This window comes from Carcharodon carcharias, chromosome 5, assembly GCF_017639515.1.
Source record: "Carcharodon carcharias isolate sCarCar2 chromosome 5, sCarCar2.pri, whole genome shotgun sequence".
NCBI lineage: Eukaryota > Metazoa > Chordata > Chondrichthyes > Lamniformes > Lamnidae > Carcharodon > Carcharodon carcharias.
The window spans coordinates 11,491,204-11,510,045 of record NC_054471.1 but is presented as its reverse complement, the minus strand read 5'-3'; the positions used below and the strand labels follow the sequence as shown (position 1 = coordinate 11,510,045).

General features: G+C 40.3%; 1 protein-coding gene across 10 annotated transcripts in view; it reads right to left on the bottom strand.

Moving 5' to 3' along the window:
• Positions 1-18,842, bottom strand: part of LOC121278405 (WD repeat-containing protein 26) — a 118,812-nt gene that overhangs the window by 8,172 nt on the left and 91,798 nt on the right. For 3 of the 10 annotated variants that reach the window (XM_041188790.1, XM_041188791.1, XM_041188799.1), the window contains exons 10-13: positions 17,169-17,314; positions 11,401-11,479; positions 4,444-4,491; positions 592-721 (exon numbers count right to left, since the gene is read on the bottom strand). In XM_041188790.1, coding sequence (XP_041044724.1) covers positions 592-721; positions 4,444-4,491; positions 11,401-11,479; positions 17,169-17,314 — 403 coding nt within the window. Of the gene's footprint in view, positions 1-591; positions 722-4,443; positions 4,623-11,400; positions 11,480-17,168; positions 17,315-18,842 lie in introns of those variants that run through there. The other 7 variants (XM_041188792.1, XM_041188794.1, XM_041188793.1 and 4 more) reach the window with 7 other exon arrangements.

Sequence of the window (18,842 nt, the reverse complement as noted above, 5' to 3'; positions counted from 1 at the left end):
GTGGATCTGGAGTCACATGTAGGCCAGATAGGCGAGGATAGCAGATTTCCTTCCCTAAAAGACATTAGTGAACCACGTAGGTTTTATTTGACAATTGACATTAGAGGAGTACTTCCAGGTTCTTATTGAATTCAAATTCCACCATCTGTGAAGGATTCGAACCCAGATCTCCAGAGCATTACCCTAGATTCTTATTGAATTCAAATTCCACCATCTGTGGTGGATTCGAACCCAGATCTCCAGAACATTATCCTAAGTCTCTGGATTACCAGTTCAGTGATAACATCACCACCTCCCCTAGGCCATTTCAAACTTCTTGGTTGAGAGAGCATCTGAAAAGGTTCACAATCTTGGTTCTGACAAGGGCTCAACATGCCTCAGAACTTCCTGCAATTTTCTATGGCCAAATGAAATGGCAAGTTTATGCCAATAAAATGCTAAGAAGGTGGGCATTTGATAATTTCCCCACAATCACCCACATCAAACCACCATGGACAAGCAGAGCTAAGTGGGAGCTCCTGCTATCCATGGATCGAATGTTCTTCACCTATACTGCATAAGTTGATAATGCTGTGTACCTCTGCTTCTTACCTTCACTGCCACTGGCAATAAAGTCTTCATTGTTGCCTCCAAAGCATGAATGAATGGTGTAAAATCCTTGTGTGACACCTTGATACTTTCTCACTAAAACACGGTCCTGTAAGTCCCATAGATGAACTCCCTGAGAAAGAACGAAAGAGAGAGAGAGAGAGAGTGTGTGTGTGTGCATGTGAGAGGGGGTGGGGAGAGAGAGAGAAAAGAGAAAGAAGAGAGAAGAGAAGAGAGAGAGAGAACTTTAGGTTTTCTTTCCATGGACTTTATTCTAAATAGCCTTTGAAATTAAAAACATGCAATTAACATCAAAATGTTCTGGATGGTACGAAGTAGTGATATCCAGATGGCCAAACATTAATTTGATTATAAGTACCTTCTTGGTTGAGAGAGCATCTGAAAAGGTTCACGATTTTGGTTCTTACAAGGGCACAACATTAACCCTGTCCTTTATCTTTTCAGATGCAGACAGACCTTCTGTATTTTTCCAGTATCTTCAATTTTTAAAACTTTGAATTTATAGCATTTACACAGGTAAACACTTCACATTTGGTTATAAAAGCTCAGACCACCACTGCCCTTAATGTACAGTTTGAGTGCTTGCCATTGGTTGACAATTTTTCCATCTTGGGTTTAACCATTTAATCAAACTCACTCACTGTGGTAAGTTTGGTTGTAATCAGCTATGATGCACCCATGTTTCTTCCAAATTCTGATACATTACTGTTTGGCTGTGTTGCTGGCCCACAGTCTTTTAAAGGCAACAATACTTATAATCCACCTCCCTCCACATCTTTAAGATCTTTTTACGAACATACATACAAACATACAGATTAGGAGCAGGCGTGGGCTACTCGGCCTGTTCCACCGTTAAAGATGATCACGGTTGATCTGAATGCAACTTCAACTTCACATTCCCACCTACTCCCAATAACCTTTCACCCCCTTGCTTATCAAGAATCTATCTACCTCTACCTTAAAAATATTCAAAGGCACTGCTTCCACTGCCTTTTGAGGAAGAGTTCCAAAGACTCTCAACCCTCAAAAAAAAAATTCTCATCTCAGTCCAAAATGGACGACCTTTATTTTTAAACAGTGGCCCCCAGTACTAGATCCGCCCAAAAGAGGAAACATCCTCTCTCTTCACATCAAGCCCGTTAAAATCCCTGAGGATCTTCTATGTTTCAAGTCACCTCTTACTCTTCTAAACTCCAGCGGATACAAGCCTAGCCTCTCTAACCTTTCTTCATATTACAACCCGCCCAATTCAGGTATTAGTTTAGTAAACCTTCTCTGAACTGCTTCAATGTATTTATATCCTTCTTTAAATAAGGAGAACAAATGCTGCATACAGTACTCCAGATGTGGTCTCACCAATCCCTGTATAACTGAAGCATAATCTCCTTACTTTTGTGTTCAATTCCCCTCTCAATAAATGATAGTATTCTATAACTTTTCTAATAACTTGCTGTACCTGAATACAAACCCTTTGCGATTCATGCACTTGGACACCCAGATCCCTCTGCATCTCTGGGCTCTCATCATTTAGATAATATGCTCCTTTTTTAATTTTCCTGCCAAAATGGACAATTTCACACTTTTCCACATTATATTCCATTTGCCAGGTCCTTTAAAGCACTACTTCTTTAACCAAGCTTTTAGTTACCCTCTCATATATCTCTCATCCATGTTTTGTTGCACTATGAAATACTGTAGGATGCTTTTCTACATTAAGTAGTACAGTATAGATGGGAAAACAATATGCACAATTTGTAAGCCAATCTAATCTGTTCTCCATCACTTTAAACAGGAATAAGTAGACATGGAACTAAAGAATGAAACATTACAAGAGTAAGCAAAAGCTTGGTCAAAGAAATGGTGTTTTAAAAACTCTTAAAAAAAAGGTGGTGAGGTGGCTTAAAATATATTTCTAGATCATGACGCAGAGGTGGCCGAAAGCATGGCTATCAGTGAGGTAATGGAAAAGGAACACAAAAGGTCAAACTCAACCTGTTTCAGTGCTGGAACACTATGATTTCAGATTAATGCTGAGGAATAGCACACTTTCCATTTTAAATGCCTGCAAGCCAGATACAGCAATTAGATGCAGCATAAGACTACCCCAACAATTCAGTTCAGTTCAAGAGGAGTGCACCTCATTGTGCCAGATTAGCACCATTTTGTGCTGTGCGCCCTTATATGGATTCATTCTCAAGCTCCCCAAGCATCCACAATTCAGTACTACATTAGGAAATTATACAATAGTCCTCATAACAAACACACTTACATGAAGGAGATTATAAAGCCCCCACATGAATCCAAGTCATTGTTTATTTAATTACCATGAAAATTTTGGCACGATTGCAATATTTTCAATTATTAAACCCTTCATAATCTTAGTACAAATTAAACACTTTATAATCTCAGTATCACTTGCTAAAATTTCAGCACAAAATTAACATGGATTAGTTAGGTCCCTGCACTGGTATATGAGGGAATATACCAATTCAAAGCAGCTCATTACAAGTAACTGCAGTCTGGTTTCAATCCTAACATTGGCAAATTGCCTTTTTTTTTTTAACTGCAAACCAGATGTTTTCTGCTGGCAAATACCATGAGCCAGCCGCTTCCTGAATTTCCGTCATTCCAGTGTAGTCCAAAGTCAAAAATCTGTAGAAGAATTTTCAAATGGTTGGCAATCTGATGAAACTAATGTCCACTGAGCTGTAAGATGTATCTGGCTATACAAACAGAGTTTACACACCATCTTCTTAGATCCCAGGGGTTCCACTACTTCAGTCAGTTTCACTCAAATGGATTTTCTTTTTCACAGATTGACTACGTCGGAGTTGTGCAATATTTAACCAGGCGGCATGCTGGCTTTCTGGAGGTTGTAATGTTAAATAAAAGTCACTGAGGATTTCCCTTCTCTATCTTTTTGATCAATGCTGCATATTGATCATGCTCTTGTATGGAAGTGGACACCACTGCCAGGCTTTTCTCTTTACATTGACCTTAGAGATGCAGTAATCAATTCACCACAATGGTACCTGCAATACTCACAGGTTACGAAGAATTGTAGAGATGCAGTAATCAGCTCACTGCAACAGGAATCTCAATACTCACAGATTATGAAGAGATCCATCATATTATCACTATAAGAGACCGAGTTTCTGAATTTCAAAGAAAACTACAGCAACATGAACTTTTACATCACTAACTGGAGACACCTTTCCATGCCTGAAACAAGAAATCAAGAGGACAGAGATAATGGTCAAAGGTCAAAAGATTCACTTTAACCATGTGAAGTAAGTCAGCACTGATGTCATTTGAGGGGATCTGGTTTGTCGCTCCCAGCAAGTAGATTCATCATTGCTCCAATCCTCTCCATTGGGTAGTCTAAACACGGAGACAATGTAGGGTCAAACATGTAGACATTCAGAGTTATTATCCAAGGTCAAAAAGATCTCCATTTTGTCCTACAACAACCAGATGTAGGTCCCCCTCCCTCTCTCAACCCACAATCTGTACTAGCCTTAAAATTTCAACATCACAATTGACCTAAATCAGCTGAGTCAAGGCTACTTTCAGTAAAGCAAAGTCCAGCAAACTTTGTACTAATCAAAAATCAGAGTTCTTCAACCTTAGGCACTGAGCTTCTTTTATTAGTTATAACAAAATTTCAAATTGCTGATGAATCTATAGCATTCTTTCCACCATCCTGCGTGTAACCATTAAAAAAAAGTCTTAAAGGCTGTTGGACCAGGGCTCTAACTCACCATCACCACTTAGTGTCAAAAGCAGTACAAGCTTAAATCAGTTCGGGTTGTTTTGTGCAGACTTTCTACTCACTCTTGAGCGAATTGACTTCTCCTGCCTTTTCTCTTCATCTTCCATTGTCTTCAGTTACATTTTCACCATGCAGAGGGAAACATATGAGTCTTGTTAAAAATTCAATTCCAAATAGCTGGCTGCTTCTTCAGGTATCCCAGAGAGATCAATGTGCTTGCAGGTAGATATAGCGGAGAGATCTTGCAGTAGAGGTAGAAGGAAAAGCACATAAAAAGACAAAAAAAAAACACAAAGCTGCCATCAAGTGATAAATGCACCCCGCCCCATTAATCTGATCAGCTTCGTCAGAAGCAAAGACAGCTGGTTTCAGTGCAGTGAATGCAGTGGTAATACTGTGGGAAAGTGTCAAGAACTAAGACTGTTTCCTACACAGTTTGTGGTCTTCAATACCAACATTCAAAATTGGCCATCTTAACAAATGGCCAACATTACCTGGTGTAAGGCCTAGAAGCACCAGTGAATAAACTCCATCTGTTCAAATAGAAAGCTGTACAGTATACATTGACAGTACTGTCAATTTTCACACTCATATCCGGTAAGCATGCTTTTCCATATCAAATTATCTATAATATATATAAAATATATTATATATAAAATATATAATATATGTTGAATTATCTATTGATATGTCCCACTTTCCCACACATTAGGTTGGTTCATCATGATAAACCGCCAGAAGTATCTCATTGATGGAAACAAATGTTAAACGCTACCATACAAGCTAGAAAATCCCAGGTTTGATTACTGCTAAATTAGCCCTAATAATCAAGTCAGTTCTCTAACTGCTGATTGCTATCCAGCCATCCATGCTGAAAAATGGATGTGTGGATGTTGAAGCAGGGTGGGGGTGATGGGGAAGAAGAATAGCTTGGCTGATTTTTTTTAAAAATTCATTCATGGGATGTGGCCATCTCTGGCAAAGCCAGCCTTTATTGTCCTTCATGGAGTGCTCTGAAGTGGTGGTGGTGGTGAGCTGCCTTGTTAACTGAGTGGTTTGCTAGGCCTATTCAGAGGGCAGCGAAGCATCAACCAAATTGTTGTTGGTCTGGAGTCACACATTAACCAGACTGGGTGAGGACAGTAGGTTTCCTTCTCTAAAGGACATGAGTGAACCAGGTGGCTTTTTAGTGCAATCCTGTAGTTAATGCAAACCATTACTATTATTAGTTTTTCTTTAAAATTCCAGATTTAATTAATTAACTGGATTTAAGTTATTCAGCTGTCAGTTGAGGTGAGATGTGTCCAGATCGTTAGTCCAGGCTCCTGATAGCTATTGCAGGAAGAAACACTAAGTTATAGTTTTTGAAATAATCCCTGCCTCCCAATATCAAACAACCTATTACATCTCACAGGAAGAATGTCCACTTCGACAAGGGGACAGGGCAAGCTGAAACCATCCCTCAGCACCTTGAAGGTAGGAAACTACAGGGAGAAAAAAATGTGCTGTGTACACAAATGGATTGTTAGCATGCGGGTTTTTGCTCTCAATTCTTCAGTCACTTTCCCAAGTTGAACGGCTCTAAGTATATACTTGCATTTATACAGCACCTTATAACATTTGCAAAAAAAAGGTCAAAGTGCTACATACAATGAAGTACAGAACTCATATCGACAAACTTCCCCTGCAATGAAGGTTTTCAATGAAGGCCAGGCGAGAGGGAAGAAAAGGTCATTCACCTCAGGTTAGTCTCTGAAAGGCAGTTTCAGGCTCTCATCTGTGACTGGAACCAGATCACCAACTATCTTGGTTGAGAACTCCATTTAAGATACAAGTCTAAAAACAACCTGCATTAATATAGCACCTTTACTGTAATAAAGTACTCCCAAAGTACTTCATAGGAATGTTATCAAACAGAATTTAACACTGAGCAACGTAAGGAGATTTGGACAGGTAACCAAAAGTTTGGTCAAAGTGGTAAGTTTTAAGAATGTCTTAAAAGGAGGGAAGTGTGGTGGAGAGGCAGACTTTTAGGGAGGGAATTCCAGAGCTTACAGTTTGGCAACTGAAGGCACAGTCATCAATGGTGGAAAGATAAAAATTGAGAATTCAAGAGGCCAGAATTAGAACACAGCACTGATCTCAAGCAGCTGTAAGGCCAGAGGGGACCACAGAGATAGGTGGGGGACAAGACTTTGAGAGATTTGAAAATAGGGTGAACATTTTGAAAATTCAGGTGTTGCTTAATTAAGAGCCAATGTAGCTTAACAAGCACAGGGCGATGAGCAAGTGAGACTTTGTGCAAGTTAGGATGTAGGCAGCAGAGTTTTGGATTACCTCAGGTTTGTGAAAGGTAGAACTAAGGAGGCTGGACAGGAATGTGTTGAAGGAAAATTTAAAGGTACCAAAGGCATGGGTGAGGGTTTCAGCAGATAAGCTCAGGCAGGGGCAGAGTCAGTTGAAGTATGGAGGTGAAAATAGGTGATGGTACAGATATGTGTAAGGAAGCTCAATGCACTGTCCGATTTAACACTAAAGGTTGTGAACAGTCTGGTTCAGCTTCACAGTTGCCAGGGAGAGGGATGGAGTCAATGGCAAGGAAATAGGCATCTTGACAGGTACCAGAGACAATGCCTACAGTCTTCCCAATATTTAATGAGAAAATTTCCAACATCCAATACAGGATGTCAGACAAGCAAGACAGTTTACTGACACTGGCAAAATTAAGAGAGATGGAGGTGAGATCGAGCTGGGTATCGTCAGCGTACACATGGAAATGGATTCTGTTTTCAGATGTTGTTGAGGAGGGTAGCTTGTAGATGACAAATAGGAGCAGGAAAAAGGATAGCAGGAATAGAAGCCAATGCAGGAGATTGATTCTCTGGCTGCCGCTGAATAGATAAGAATGGAACCAGGTGAATGCAGTTCCAGCTGGATGACAGTGGAAACGATGGAGAAGAATTTTGTAGTCAACCATGTCAAAGGCTGTTGCCAGGCTGAGGATGATGAGGGATATTTATCTGTCAGTCACACTGGATGTTATTTCCAAATCTGTTTGAGATCATTTTGTTATTATGGCAGTAGCAGAAACCTGATTGGTGGGATTCAAATAAGTAGTTCAAATAAGAGGAGAAAGGTAGGCACAGATTTGTGAGGCTTCAAAATGTTCAAGAACTTGAGGGAGCAGGGAGGTTGGAGATGGAGTGGCAGCTTACAAGGACAGCTGGGTCCTTTTTTGAGAGGATTGATGACAGCAGGTTTGAAAGAGGGAATATTATTAATATCAGCTAACAAGCCAGAACTGTCTAATTAAAAAACATGATTGATTTACGTAGTCTTTTATCACACCATTCAAAGCATTCACATTCATTGAATTCCACTCAAGTATCATGATATTTATTGGAAAATTGCATAGAAGATCAAAGACACAGTAATACAATTAATCTACTTTTGATGCTGTTTGTTGGGGGAGGAATGTTGGCCAGTATACCAGGAGAACTGTACGAAGTGTTGTAGATCTTTAATCTGATCTTGGAATGTCCGCCTTAGCCACTGGTGCAAGCAGGCCAGGCCTAGTGTAACATCACATCCAAAAGGCAGCACTTCCAACAACGCAGGACTCCACAAGTCAGCCTATGTCAGCCTAGATTATGTGCTCAAGTCCTGGAATGAAACTTGAAACCTTCGGACTAATGTTCCCTCTTAAGACATGCGCGGGTCACACAGCAATCTTAAATGGGACTGCATAGTGCAACGAACTGGAGAGAACATTACTTCAGACAGAGGTGAAAGTGCTAGTAACTGAACCAACTTGGCACTTCGGCAGCAAAAGGAAATACTTTCTCATCAACAATACAAATGGTATTGCACCCAAAATGAATGCCTGGGAGATGTATTACAAAAGAGTATTCTCTTGTTCATTTACACATGCCACTATTGTTACAAAACAAATTGAAAACCAGAATATCTCCAAGTCATCCTTGACAATTTCTCCATATGCCATTAGGCTGGTAAGAGGGAGAAAACAATAGTATGTTTAAGTCAAAAGATAGCTTTGAACACTTTTCAGTATCAACAGCCAAACATGGAGTGATGTTACTTCACACTTCATGTGCATGTATGGAATATATTTTTAGCAATTTACCCTCAGTGGCTGTTTAAATTAAGAGAACCTGGAAATTTCTTCATTTCAATTTCCCTATTCTTTCATCAGAGGATGTTGACCAAGAGTAGGGCTATTATATTAAGCAGTTTCATGGAAAATGTAATAAAATGCAACAAATCCCATCCTCTTACAACACATTTTATTTTATCTTTTACATTGTGACACTGAAGTTAGGCAAAGGATAGAAAAAGTAACCAAAGGCAGTCAAAGACTTAGGTTTTATTCAGGGAGGCCTTTGAAGGTGGTGAGTGGTGTAGCAAGGCAGAATGGTTTAGAAAGCACTGAAATCCTGAGTCAAAAAAATGGAGTGTTAAAGGTGGATTAGGTTGAAGAAAGTTGTATGGGTAGGGTTAAAAGAAGATGAGGAAGAACTTGTAACTAAGGATAGTTGTTTAGAATTCAATGTGCTGGAAAATGGGGAACCAATAATGATCATGGAAGAAAGACTTACATTTAAATAACACTTTTCACAGCCGCCAGACATTTCAAAGTGTTTTATAACCATTGGGGTATTTTTGAAATGTTGTCATTGTTGTAATGTAGGAAAAGCAGCCACCAAGATGCACACAGCAAGCTCAAAGGTTACTATGCAAAATAAGAGCTCATGGTGCAAGGGGTAGCATATTAGCATAGAAAGAGGGCCCATTAGCTAATGGAAGTGTAGGGATAAATGGGTCTTTTTCGGGTTGGCACGATGTGACGAGTGGGGGTGCCACAGGGATCAATACTGGGGTCTCAACTATTTACAATTCATATCAATGACTTGGATGAAGGGATGGTTGCCAGATTTGCTGATGACACAAAGATAGGTAGGAAAGTAAGTTGCAAAGAGAACATACGGAGTCTGCAAAGGGGCACAGATGGATTAAGTGAGTGGGCAAAAATTTGGCAGATGATGTATAATGTGGGAAAACGTGAACTTGTCCACTTTGGCAGGATGAATAAAAAAGCAGCATATTATTTAAATGCAGAGAGATTATAGAACTTGAGGTACAGAGAGATCTGGGTGTCCTGGTCCATGAATCACAGTTATTATGCAGGCACAGCAAATGATTAGGAAGGAAAATGGAATGTTGTCGTTTATTGCAAGGAGAATGGAAAATAAAAGCGGGATGTTTTGCTACAGTTGGTGAGACCACACCTAGAGCACTATGTAGAGTTTTGGTCTCCTTATTTAAGAAGGGGTATAAATGCATTAGAAGCTGCAAGTTTCACTCGACAGATACTTGGGATGGCTAACTTATGAGAAAAGGTTGGACAGGCTGGGCCTGTATCCATTGAAGTTTAGAAGATTGAAAAGTGATCTTATTGAAACATAAGATCCTAAGGGGATTTGACAGAGTGGATGTTGAAAGGGTGTTTCCCCTTGTGGGAGAGGTTGCATCTAGGGGCCACAGTTTAAAAAGGGTCACTTATTTAGGATTGAACAGAGATGAGAAGAAATTTTCTGAGGGTTGTGAATCATTGGAATTCTTCCCCAGAGAACAGTGGAAGCAGGGTCAATGAATATTTTTAAGGCAGAGGTGAATAGATTCTTGACTAACAAAGGAGCCAGCGGGGGTAGGCAGAATGTGGGAGTTGGGGCCACAATCAGCTCAGCCATGATCATATTCATTGGCAGAGTAGGCTTGAGGGGCCGAATGGCCGTCTCCTAAATCGCGCGTTTCCACAAACAGCAACAGGATAATGATCAGATAATCTGCTTTTATGATGTTGATTGAGAGATAAATATTGGCCAGGACAATGGGGATAATTTTCCTCCTCCTCAAATAATGCCATGGAATCTTTTATATCCATCCAAGAGCGCAGATAAGGCCTCGGTTAAAGATGGCACCTCCAACAGTGCAGCACTCTCTCAGCACTGAAGTGTCAACCATGGCTTTTGTGTTCAAGTCCTGGATTGTAACTTTGTGACTGAGAGGCAAGAGTGTTACCAATTGAGCCACAACTGAGGATGGCTGAAAAGACCTTGCTGCATTATAGGGTTTGGACAGTCTTTTCTGTTGAGTTAAGAGTTTGGAAAGACTTATGAAAAGCTGCGAAGGTCAAGCTTGTCTATGGAAAGGTTTGCTGAGGGTTTTGGTAATAGTTGGATGAGGTACAGATGATGGTGGAAATAGGTCTTAGTGATAAAGAATGGATATGAGGTTATAAAGTTCAGCTCAAGAGTAAGTAGGACATAAGAGTTCAGCCTGAGATCGTCAAAGGATGAAATCAATGGTTTGTGGTTTCCGGCTTGTATCTGACAAGCATCAGAAAGCACAACAATGAAGTCAGTGTGATGACAGAGGCAAAGTTTGGTGTCCATGGTATGCATGTAGAAACTGAATTGATACTTACAGTCAGAGAGGCAGTAAGTAAATATGCAACAGAAACCAGCCAAGGGGGTAGGCTGAGAACACATTATGGTTGTATAGGCAAGGGCAGTTAGGAAAAATAACTGCAGGAGATCTGATTACAAATGGAACCATGAGAGTGTGATGCCACACAGAAGAGGCAATGGAGGAGTACTGACAGCAACAAGTGAGAACCTTAGCTGATTTTTCTTTCCTACACTAAGTGGCCTCTGTATCCAGAAGTAAAGCCAGCTACACGCAACTGTTCCAGCTGAAATTAGCATAGCACAGAACTGGGAATTTACCAAGGACCAATTTGACTTACATGTCTCAGCAACCAACCATATGGTGCATTTCCCTATCGAATTATTGTGAGGCATATATACACTACCAAACTAAATGGTTACAGTCCATACTTGAAAGAGCTAAATTGGTCTCTTTTGGTCTTGGACCCAATTAAAATGCTGCAGTAGGGAAATACAAGTCAGATTTAAACAAATCGATTCCTCTCTACATACCTGAGTCGCAACATTTAACAAGGCTAACCTTCCATTCTTCGAAACTGTGAACGACATTATAGGATGGTCCTCTTGCACTCTGTAATAGAACCAAACAAGAATCAAGCAGAGCAAAAACTACTTCAAAAACTACTGAATTTATTTTATAAATTTCACAGCATAATGAGTTGAAGCAGCTCTGAACAAATGAGTCAGTATTTTTCATTCCAGGAAGTTATACATCAATAAACAGGAAGGTCTTAAAAAGCAACTCTTCCTTAAGATTTCATTAAAAACAGAAAGCAATTACAATCAATAAACACCCATTTAAGACTTTTTCGTTAAACATTTCTTTTAAAACAAGCTTGAGCATTGGAAATAAGGGATTGAGGTGGTTAGTGAATTCCATTATTTGATGAAATAGAATTAAACAGTTAATGCTGAAGCATACCAGATTGACAATCTCGAGTGTCTTCATAGGCCACATAGGTATGTAATAAAGGAACCCTGGGACCCACATAGAAAGTTTAAATCTGTGGCCCGATTAATCGGCATACATCTCAAATTGTAGAAGCAGATCCTGGTGTTGAGTAAGGGCTTATCCAACAGTGAAGCAACAGCCATTTCCAAGTTCCCAGGCCCACAAAATTACAAAGGAAGACAAGTTGTCTAACATTATTCATTAAAAATTAAAATTTGAGGTGAATGTGGACTATATTTTCATTATGCCTGGTTTAATTTGCTTTACATTGTTCCACTCAGGAACTTCACTACACCAGGTAAGCCCAGTTTTGTTTGAAGAAAGAATCAAAAACTGACAAAAATATTAAGTGCTGAATTAATATTTAAAATTTAGAATATTTAATAGTCTTACAACTTAACTAGAAGTCAACCATTCCCATTTATTACAAACTACAACACCAATAAAATTGGCAACACTCAGTCTTGATGTGATGCGACTGTATTGCTTTCTAAAGTCTCTCTTCTGAAAGACAAAGGCTGAGGGATCATTTTAGGTCGATGATCCCTTCATTACATTCCCAACCACGGAAAGTCTTCCCCTATTCACTAACAAAACTTTTCAATTTAAATAAAACTCAGCATTAAATTTCCTCAATTTCTCTGCTCTTTTTATAGTTTTAATACCTCTTTTATAAAGTAAACAACACTTTGACTAAGTTAGTCAGAATTTCATTGCTCTTGCGCTCTATCTCTATTCCTAGAAATCCAAAATTTTACTCTTTTATGCCTTTATCGACCTGCACTCACACACAATTAATTTAAACCCCTGGATCTTTCCTCATCCACTTCAGTGTTTCCATTGTATGTACATTCTCACTTTGTTTATTCCCAAAAAACATCATTTCTCATTTATACACATTAGAGTGCATCTGACACCTGCCTGCACATTTCACTTTATATTAATCTATTCCCCTCTTGGAAGACTTTTACAGAGCTCCCAACAATTTGCTAAACATGCTTCTGCATCATCAGCAGATTAGGGTTATGCTCTTGGTAGCCAAATCATCTATATTAATTGAGGAAAGTGGGCCAAGCACAGGACCAAGGAACTAGGGAGCTAGGAAGGAGATTCAAAGGCTGGATCTTTAAAGCAGTAGTCTCAGGATTACTCCCAGTCCCACATGCAGGTATAGAAATAGGAGAATTGAGCAACTGAACACATGGCTGGAAAGTAGGATGGAGGGCATCAGATTTCTGAGGCATTGGGAAGATGGGACCTGTACAAGCCAGACGATCTACTTCTGAACAGGACTAGGACGAATATCCTCGCAGTTAGATTTGTTAGTGCTGTTGGGGTTGGTGGGGGCTTAAAAACTAGATTGGCAGGGGATGGAAACCTGAGGGCAGATTGGGAGCAGTGAACAGGAGATGGAGAATTGAGTGACTCAAAGACAAAAGCAGCACAGGTTAAAAAGTGTACAGCACAGGAATTTGGCAGTGTTAAACAGCGCACATGTAAATGCAAGGAGTGCAGCAAATAAAGCTGATGAGCTGAGGACAAAGATGGATACATGGCAGCATGATATCAATGCTATAAGAGAAACTTGACTTAAAGATGGGCAAAAATGGCTGCTCAACATCCCTAGATAGAGTTTTTAGGCAGGACAAAGAGGGGTATTAAAAAAAGTTGGAAGTGTAGCATTATTGGTTCAAGAGTCAATTACAGCCATGAGGAGGGATGATGTACTAAATGAGGCCATATGGGTTGAGCACAGGGACAAAAAAAAGTGGCAGCCACATTGCTGGGAGTGCACGATAGACCCTCAAATAGTGGAAGGGAGTTAGAAGAGCAAACATATAGGCAAATGTCTGAGTGCAAAAACAATGGAACAGTAATAGTTGGAGACTTCAACTACCCAATATCAATTGGGATATGAACAGTGTGAAGGGCACAAAATTCTTGAACTCCATTCAAGAGAATTTTTTTTAGCCAGCATGTAACTATCCCAACGGAAGGGGGCACAGTCCTAGATTTAGTCTTAGGAAATGGAGCTGGGTAAGAGGATGAAAAAGCAGTGGGTGACCATTTTGGAGATAATGACCATAATACAGTTAGATTTGGCATCATTATTGAAAAGGACAAAGATAGAACAGGGCTAAGTTCTAAATTAGGGAAAGATATTTTACAAAGCTGAGGGGCGAACTGGCAAGGTTGACTAGAAACAGCTACTAGTGGGAGGTATTCAAAAGTGAGCTTCTACAGGCACAGTGTACACATGGCCCCACAAAGAAAAAGGATGGCACTGCAAAATCTAGAGCCCCCTGGTTATCCAGAAGCATACAGGGTAAGATAAGGCAAAAAAAGAAAGTTTATGACGATCACAAAAAGCTTAATACTATGGAAAGCCTCGAGGAATATATAAAGTACAGGGGCGAAGTAAGAAAATCAGGAAATCAAAGAGAGGATATGAAAACCTATTGGCAGGTAAAATCAAAGAAAACCCAAAGATGTTTTACCATTGCATTAAGAGCAAGAGAATAACTAAGGGAAGGGTAGGGCCTATCAAACATGTACATGGTAACTTCTGCACTCACGCAGAAGATGTGAGCAGGGTTCTCAATGGGTGCTTTGGTTCTGTCTTCACCAAGGAGAGGGATGATGCAGACATTCTAGTTAAGGAGGACTGTGAAACATTAGATACAATAAGCATAATGAGGGAGGAAGTACTGGAGGGACTGGCTGGATGGATTGTATCCCAGGTTGTCAAAGGAAGCCAGGGAGGAAATAGATGCTTTGGGGATCATTTTCCAATCCTCGCTAGATACAGGCGAGGTACCAGAGGATTGGAGATCTGTGAACGTCGTACCAATATTTAAAAAGGGTGTGAGAGATAGGCCAGAAAATTATAGGCCGGTCAGTCTGACTTCAGTGGTGGGCAAATTACTGGAATCAATTGAGACACAGGATAAACTGTCACTTAGAAAGGCACGTTTTGATCAGGGATAGTTAGCATGGTTCTGTTAGGGGAAGATTGTGTTTTTACTAGCTTAATAGAATTTTTTGAGGGAGTAACAAGGAGGATTAATGAGGGCAGTGCTGTGGATGTTGTCTACATGGATTTTAGTAAGACATTTGACAAGGTCCCACATGGCAGACTGGTCAGAAAAGTGAAATCCCATAGGATAGAGGGGAAGGTGGCAGGTTGGATCCAGAATTGGCTCAGCAACAGGAAACAAAGGGTAATGGTCGATGGATGTTTTAGCGAATGGAAAGTGGTTTCCAGTGGCATTCCACAGGGCTCAATGTTGGTGTTCTTGCTATTTGTTGCATATATTTAAATGTGGGAGGCACAATTGGGAAATTTGCAGATGACACAAAAATTGGCCACGTAGTTGACAGTGAACAGGATAGCTGTTGTCGCCAGGAAGATATCAATGACTTGGTTGAGTGGACAGAAATGTGGCAAATGGAATTCAATCTGGAAAAGAGAGAAGTAATGCATTTGGGGAGGGCAAACAAAGCAAAGGATTACTCAATAAATGGGAGGATATTGAGAGAGGTTGACGAAGTGAGACACCTTGGAGTGCATGTCCACAGGTCCCTGAAGGTGGCAGGACAAATGGATAAAGTGGTAAAGAAAGCATATGGAATGCTTTCCTTTACTGAACGAGGTATTGAATACAAAAGCAGGGGTGTAATGATGGAACTGTGTAAAATGCTGGTTAGGCCACAGCTGGAATTTTGTATACAGTTCTGGTCACCACATTACAGGAAGGACATAATTGCATTGGAGACTGTACAGAGGAGATTCACAAGAATGTTGCCAGGGCTGGGAAATTGCAGCTGAGGAAAGACTGGATAAGCTAGGGTTGTTTTCCTTAGAACAGAGGAGGCTGAGGGGTGACCTAATTGAGGTGTACAAAATTATGAGGGGCCTAGTAGGGTAGACAGGAAAGATTGTTTCCCTGAGCTGAAGGGTCAATTACCAGAGGGCATAGATTTAAGGTGAATGTTGGAAGGATTAGAGGACATGAGCAAAAGCTTTTTAACCTAGAGGGTGGTGGGTGTCTGGAATTCACTGCCCAAATTGGTGGTTGAGACTGAAACGCTCATCTCATTTAAAAAAGGTACCTGGAGCTTTACCTGAAATCTGTAACAAGTGGGATTAAAAATGAGCAGCCAGTTTCATTTTTTCTCCTTTTTTGGCCGCTGCAGACACGATGGGCTGAATGGCCTCTGTGTGCCGTAACTTTTGTGTGTCTAAAGTACACCATTTCTCCAATCCAAGCCACTCATTTTTCCTGTCTGTTAACCAACGTTCCAATCATTCTGCTACATTTCCTCATAGCATACAAGAGAATTTTAACAACTCAGGCACAATGATTTCTGAAGATCCATATATACTGTAGCCACTACATTCTCTATCTGTCTGGTCATTTCTTTAAAACAAATTCATAAATTTGTAAACCATGACTTACCTTTAACAAATTTTTTGATGGCCGTCCTCAAAAACCCATGTATATCCACATGTTCATCAATTAGCACTGTGGGAGCACCTACACCAGATAGATGCAGCGGTTCAAGGTGGCTCACCATACCTTCTCAGGGGCAATTAGGGATGGGCAACAAGAGCTGGCCATGCCAATACTCTCATCCCATGAAGCAACAACAAAAATCAGGGTGCAAGCACTAAATTTACATAGTGTGAATGACTTTTTTTATATTAAGCTACTGACAGAGAAACAGCAGGCACACAGAAGTGAGTTGAAATGAAGTAAATTGGGCGAATCATATTTCAATGTGCTGCCCCGAGTGTGATGCACTGAAGTTCCATAATTACCATAAGGAACAGATAACCAGTAAGGTAAAACCCAAACTACAGTCAGAGTCACTCAGGTTGAGTCACGCTTAATGCTATCAAGGATCCAGCAATATTATAATGGCTTACACCCTACTCCTGTTTCTTATGTATAGTGGGCAAAGCCTCAGAGCAGCTTACCTATCTACACTTCTAGATGCAACAGATTGCAGGGCAGGGTGGAAGACCTCAAAGGATATAAGGAAAGTTAATTGGGCAAGAAAAACTAAAGGTAGCACTTGTAGGAGAAACAGAACACCGACACCACAATACAAGCAATAAGAGATTAATATCAGCACACCACTGCAAGGAGTGCAGGAACTTAGAAAAGAAAACGTCAGTGCACAATAAGTGTCTACTGGAAACAGTAAACTACATTCACAACTAACCGCGCACCCTTCCACGGAATCAAATAGTCCAAATGGAGCTTTAATCTAAGTGTAAACAATCAATTACAATGTGGCTTACATATTCCTATCAGTCAGGTCCTCGAAGTTGTAGCCTCGTATCCGCTGATGCGTGTCCGAGGCAAGAACCGTTTTCCCATCGTTTAGACACCATAGGCACTGTACTCTCACGCCTTCCCATGAATCCAGCAGATTTCCCTCCAAATCCTAGCCCAGACACAAAGAACTGTTACATATCTGAACACAGTAATGTCAGTAAAATGCCCCAGCTTTGTATAACTAGAACATGATTCTCTCTCCCACTCCCGCATTTTCACTTCCTCTCCTGAAGGCCCTGATTCTTGCTGGATTCAGTTCCACACACAGCCGGAGTCCTCTAGCATTGCACCAGGGGAAGATAATGGAAGAGGATACACGTTGAGTATAGACTGCCAATAGAGTTTTCAACTGGGGGAAGTGTATCACAATCACGTCTGATCTTTTCCCAATCTTTCTCCCCAGCATTTACAAAGAAGCGCTTTCAGTTAGGGGTTATGGTCGGGGGAAAGCCCTTGAATTTTCTCTGCCATGCAGAGAGTCAGCAACTTCAATTTCAGATCTCCAACTGTTTTTTTAAATTCTTTCATGGGACGTGGGCATTCCTGGCAAGGCCAGCATTTGATGCCCACCCCTAATTTCCCTTGAACTGAGTGGCTTGCTAGGCCACTTCAGAAGCAGTTAAGGGTCTGGGATCACATGTAGGTCAGACTGGATAAGGATGGCAGATTTCCCTTCCCTAAAGGACATTAGTGAGCCAGTGGGGTTTTCACAATAATTGATGATAGTTGCCATGGTCACCATTACGGAGAACAGGTTTATGAATTGAACTTAAGTTGCACCAGCTGCTGTGGTGGGATTTGAATCCACGTCCCCAGAATATTAACCTGGGCCTCTGGATTGCTGGTCCAATGATATTACCACTGTGTCACCTTCTCCCCCCTGCTGATCTAATTGATCAGCTAAGTACAAATCCAAGGAATAAGATTTTTCAAGTCTATGAAAATTTCAAAGTAAATAAATCTGGACTGGTATTGTTTACTTTTTCAAAAGTAAATACGGATACAGTTGATTTATAAAAAGAGATCAATGTTTAATTAGTAATTGAAACAACCAAAGTAAATCTGATTTAATTTTTTTTAACCTCAGTACCCAACTTTACAGGCCTTGAATCAGCACCACTGATGTCTGCTGCTCGAGTTCAGGCCTGTCCCGGAATCAGATTATATCTAAGAAATTAGCCTATCTTCCTTCCAGATTTTCAGATCCCTGAGCATTTCATCTTTTTTGTTCCAGATTATTGTAATTTTCAGCATTCCCAAATGATTAATTTTTATTAGGGCAGACTTAACTAGTTCAGGTAAATGTCAAGAACAGATTGTCTTGATACTAACAAAAAAATGCTGGAAATATTCAGATCTGCTTTGATGAAAAGTCATCAACCTGAAACATTATTTATCTTGCCAAAGCTGCTGACTGACTAGAGTATTTCCAGCATTTTGTTTTTATTTTTGACTTAAATCACCTGCAGTAGTTTGCTCTTATGTCTTAATACAGCCTTTGCAAGAGCCACAGGACAATGAGGAAAACAGATGTGTGTTAACAGATCAGGCAAATTAAAAGCCAATTTGCTGTATTGTACCATAGCTAGTACATACCGAACAAATTAAAATTTAGAGGGGACATTATGAAGCTGACA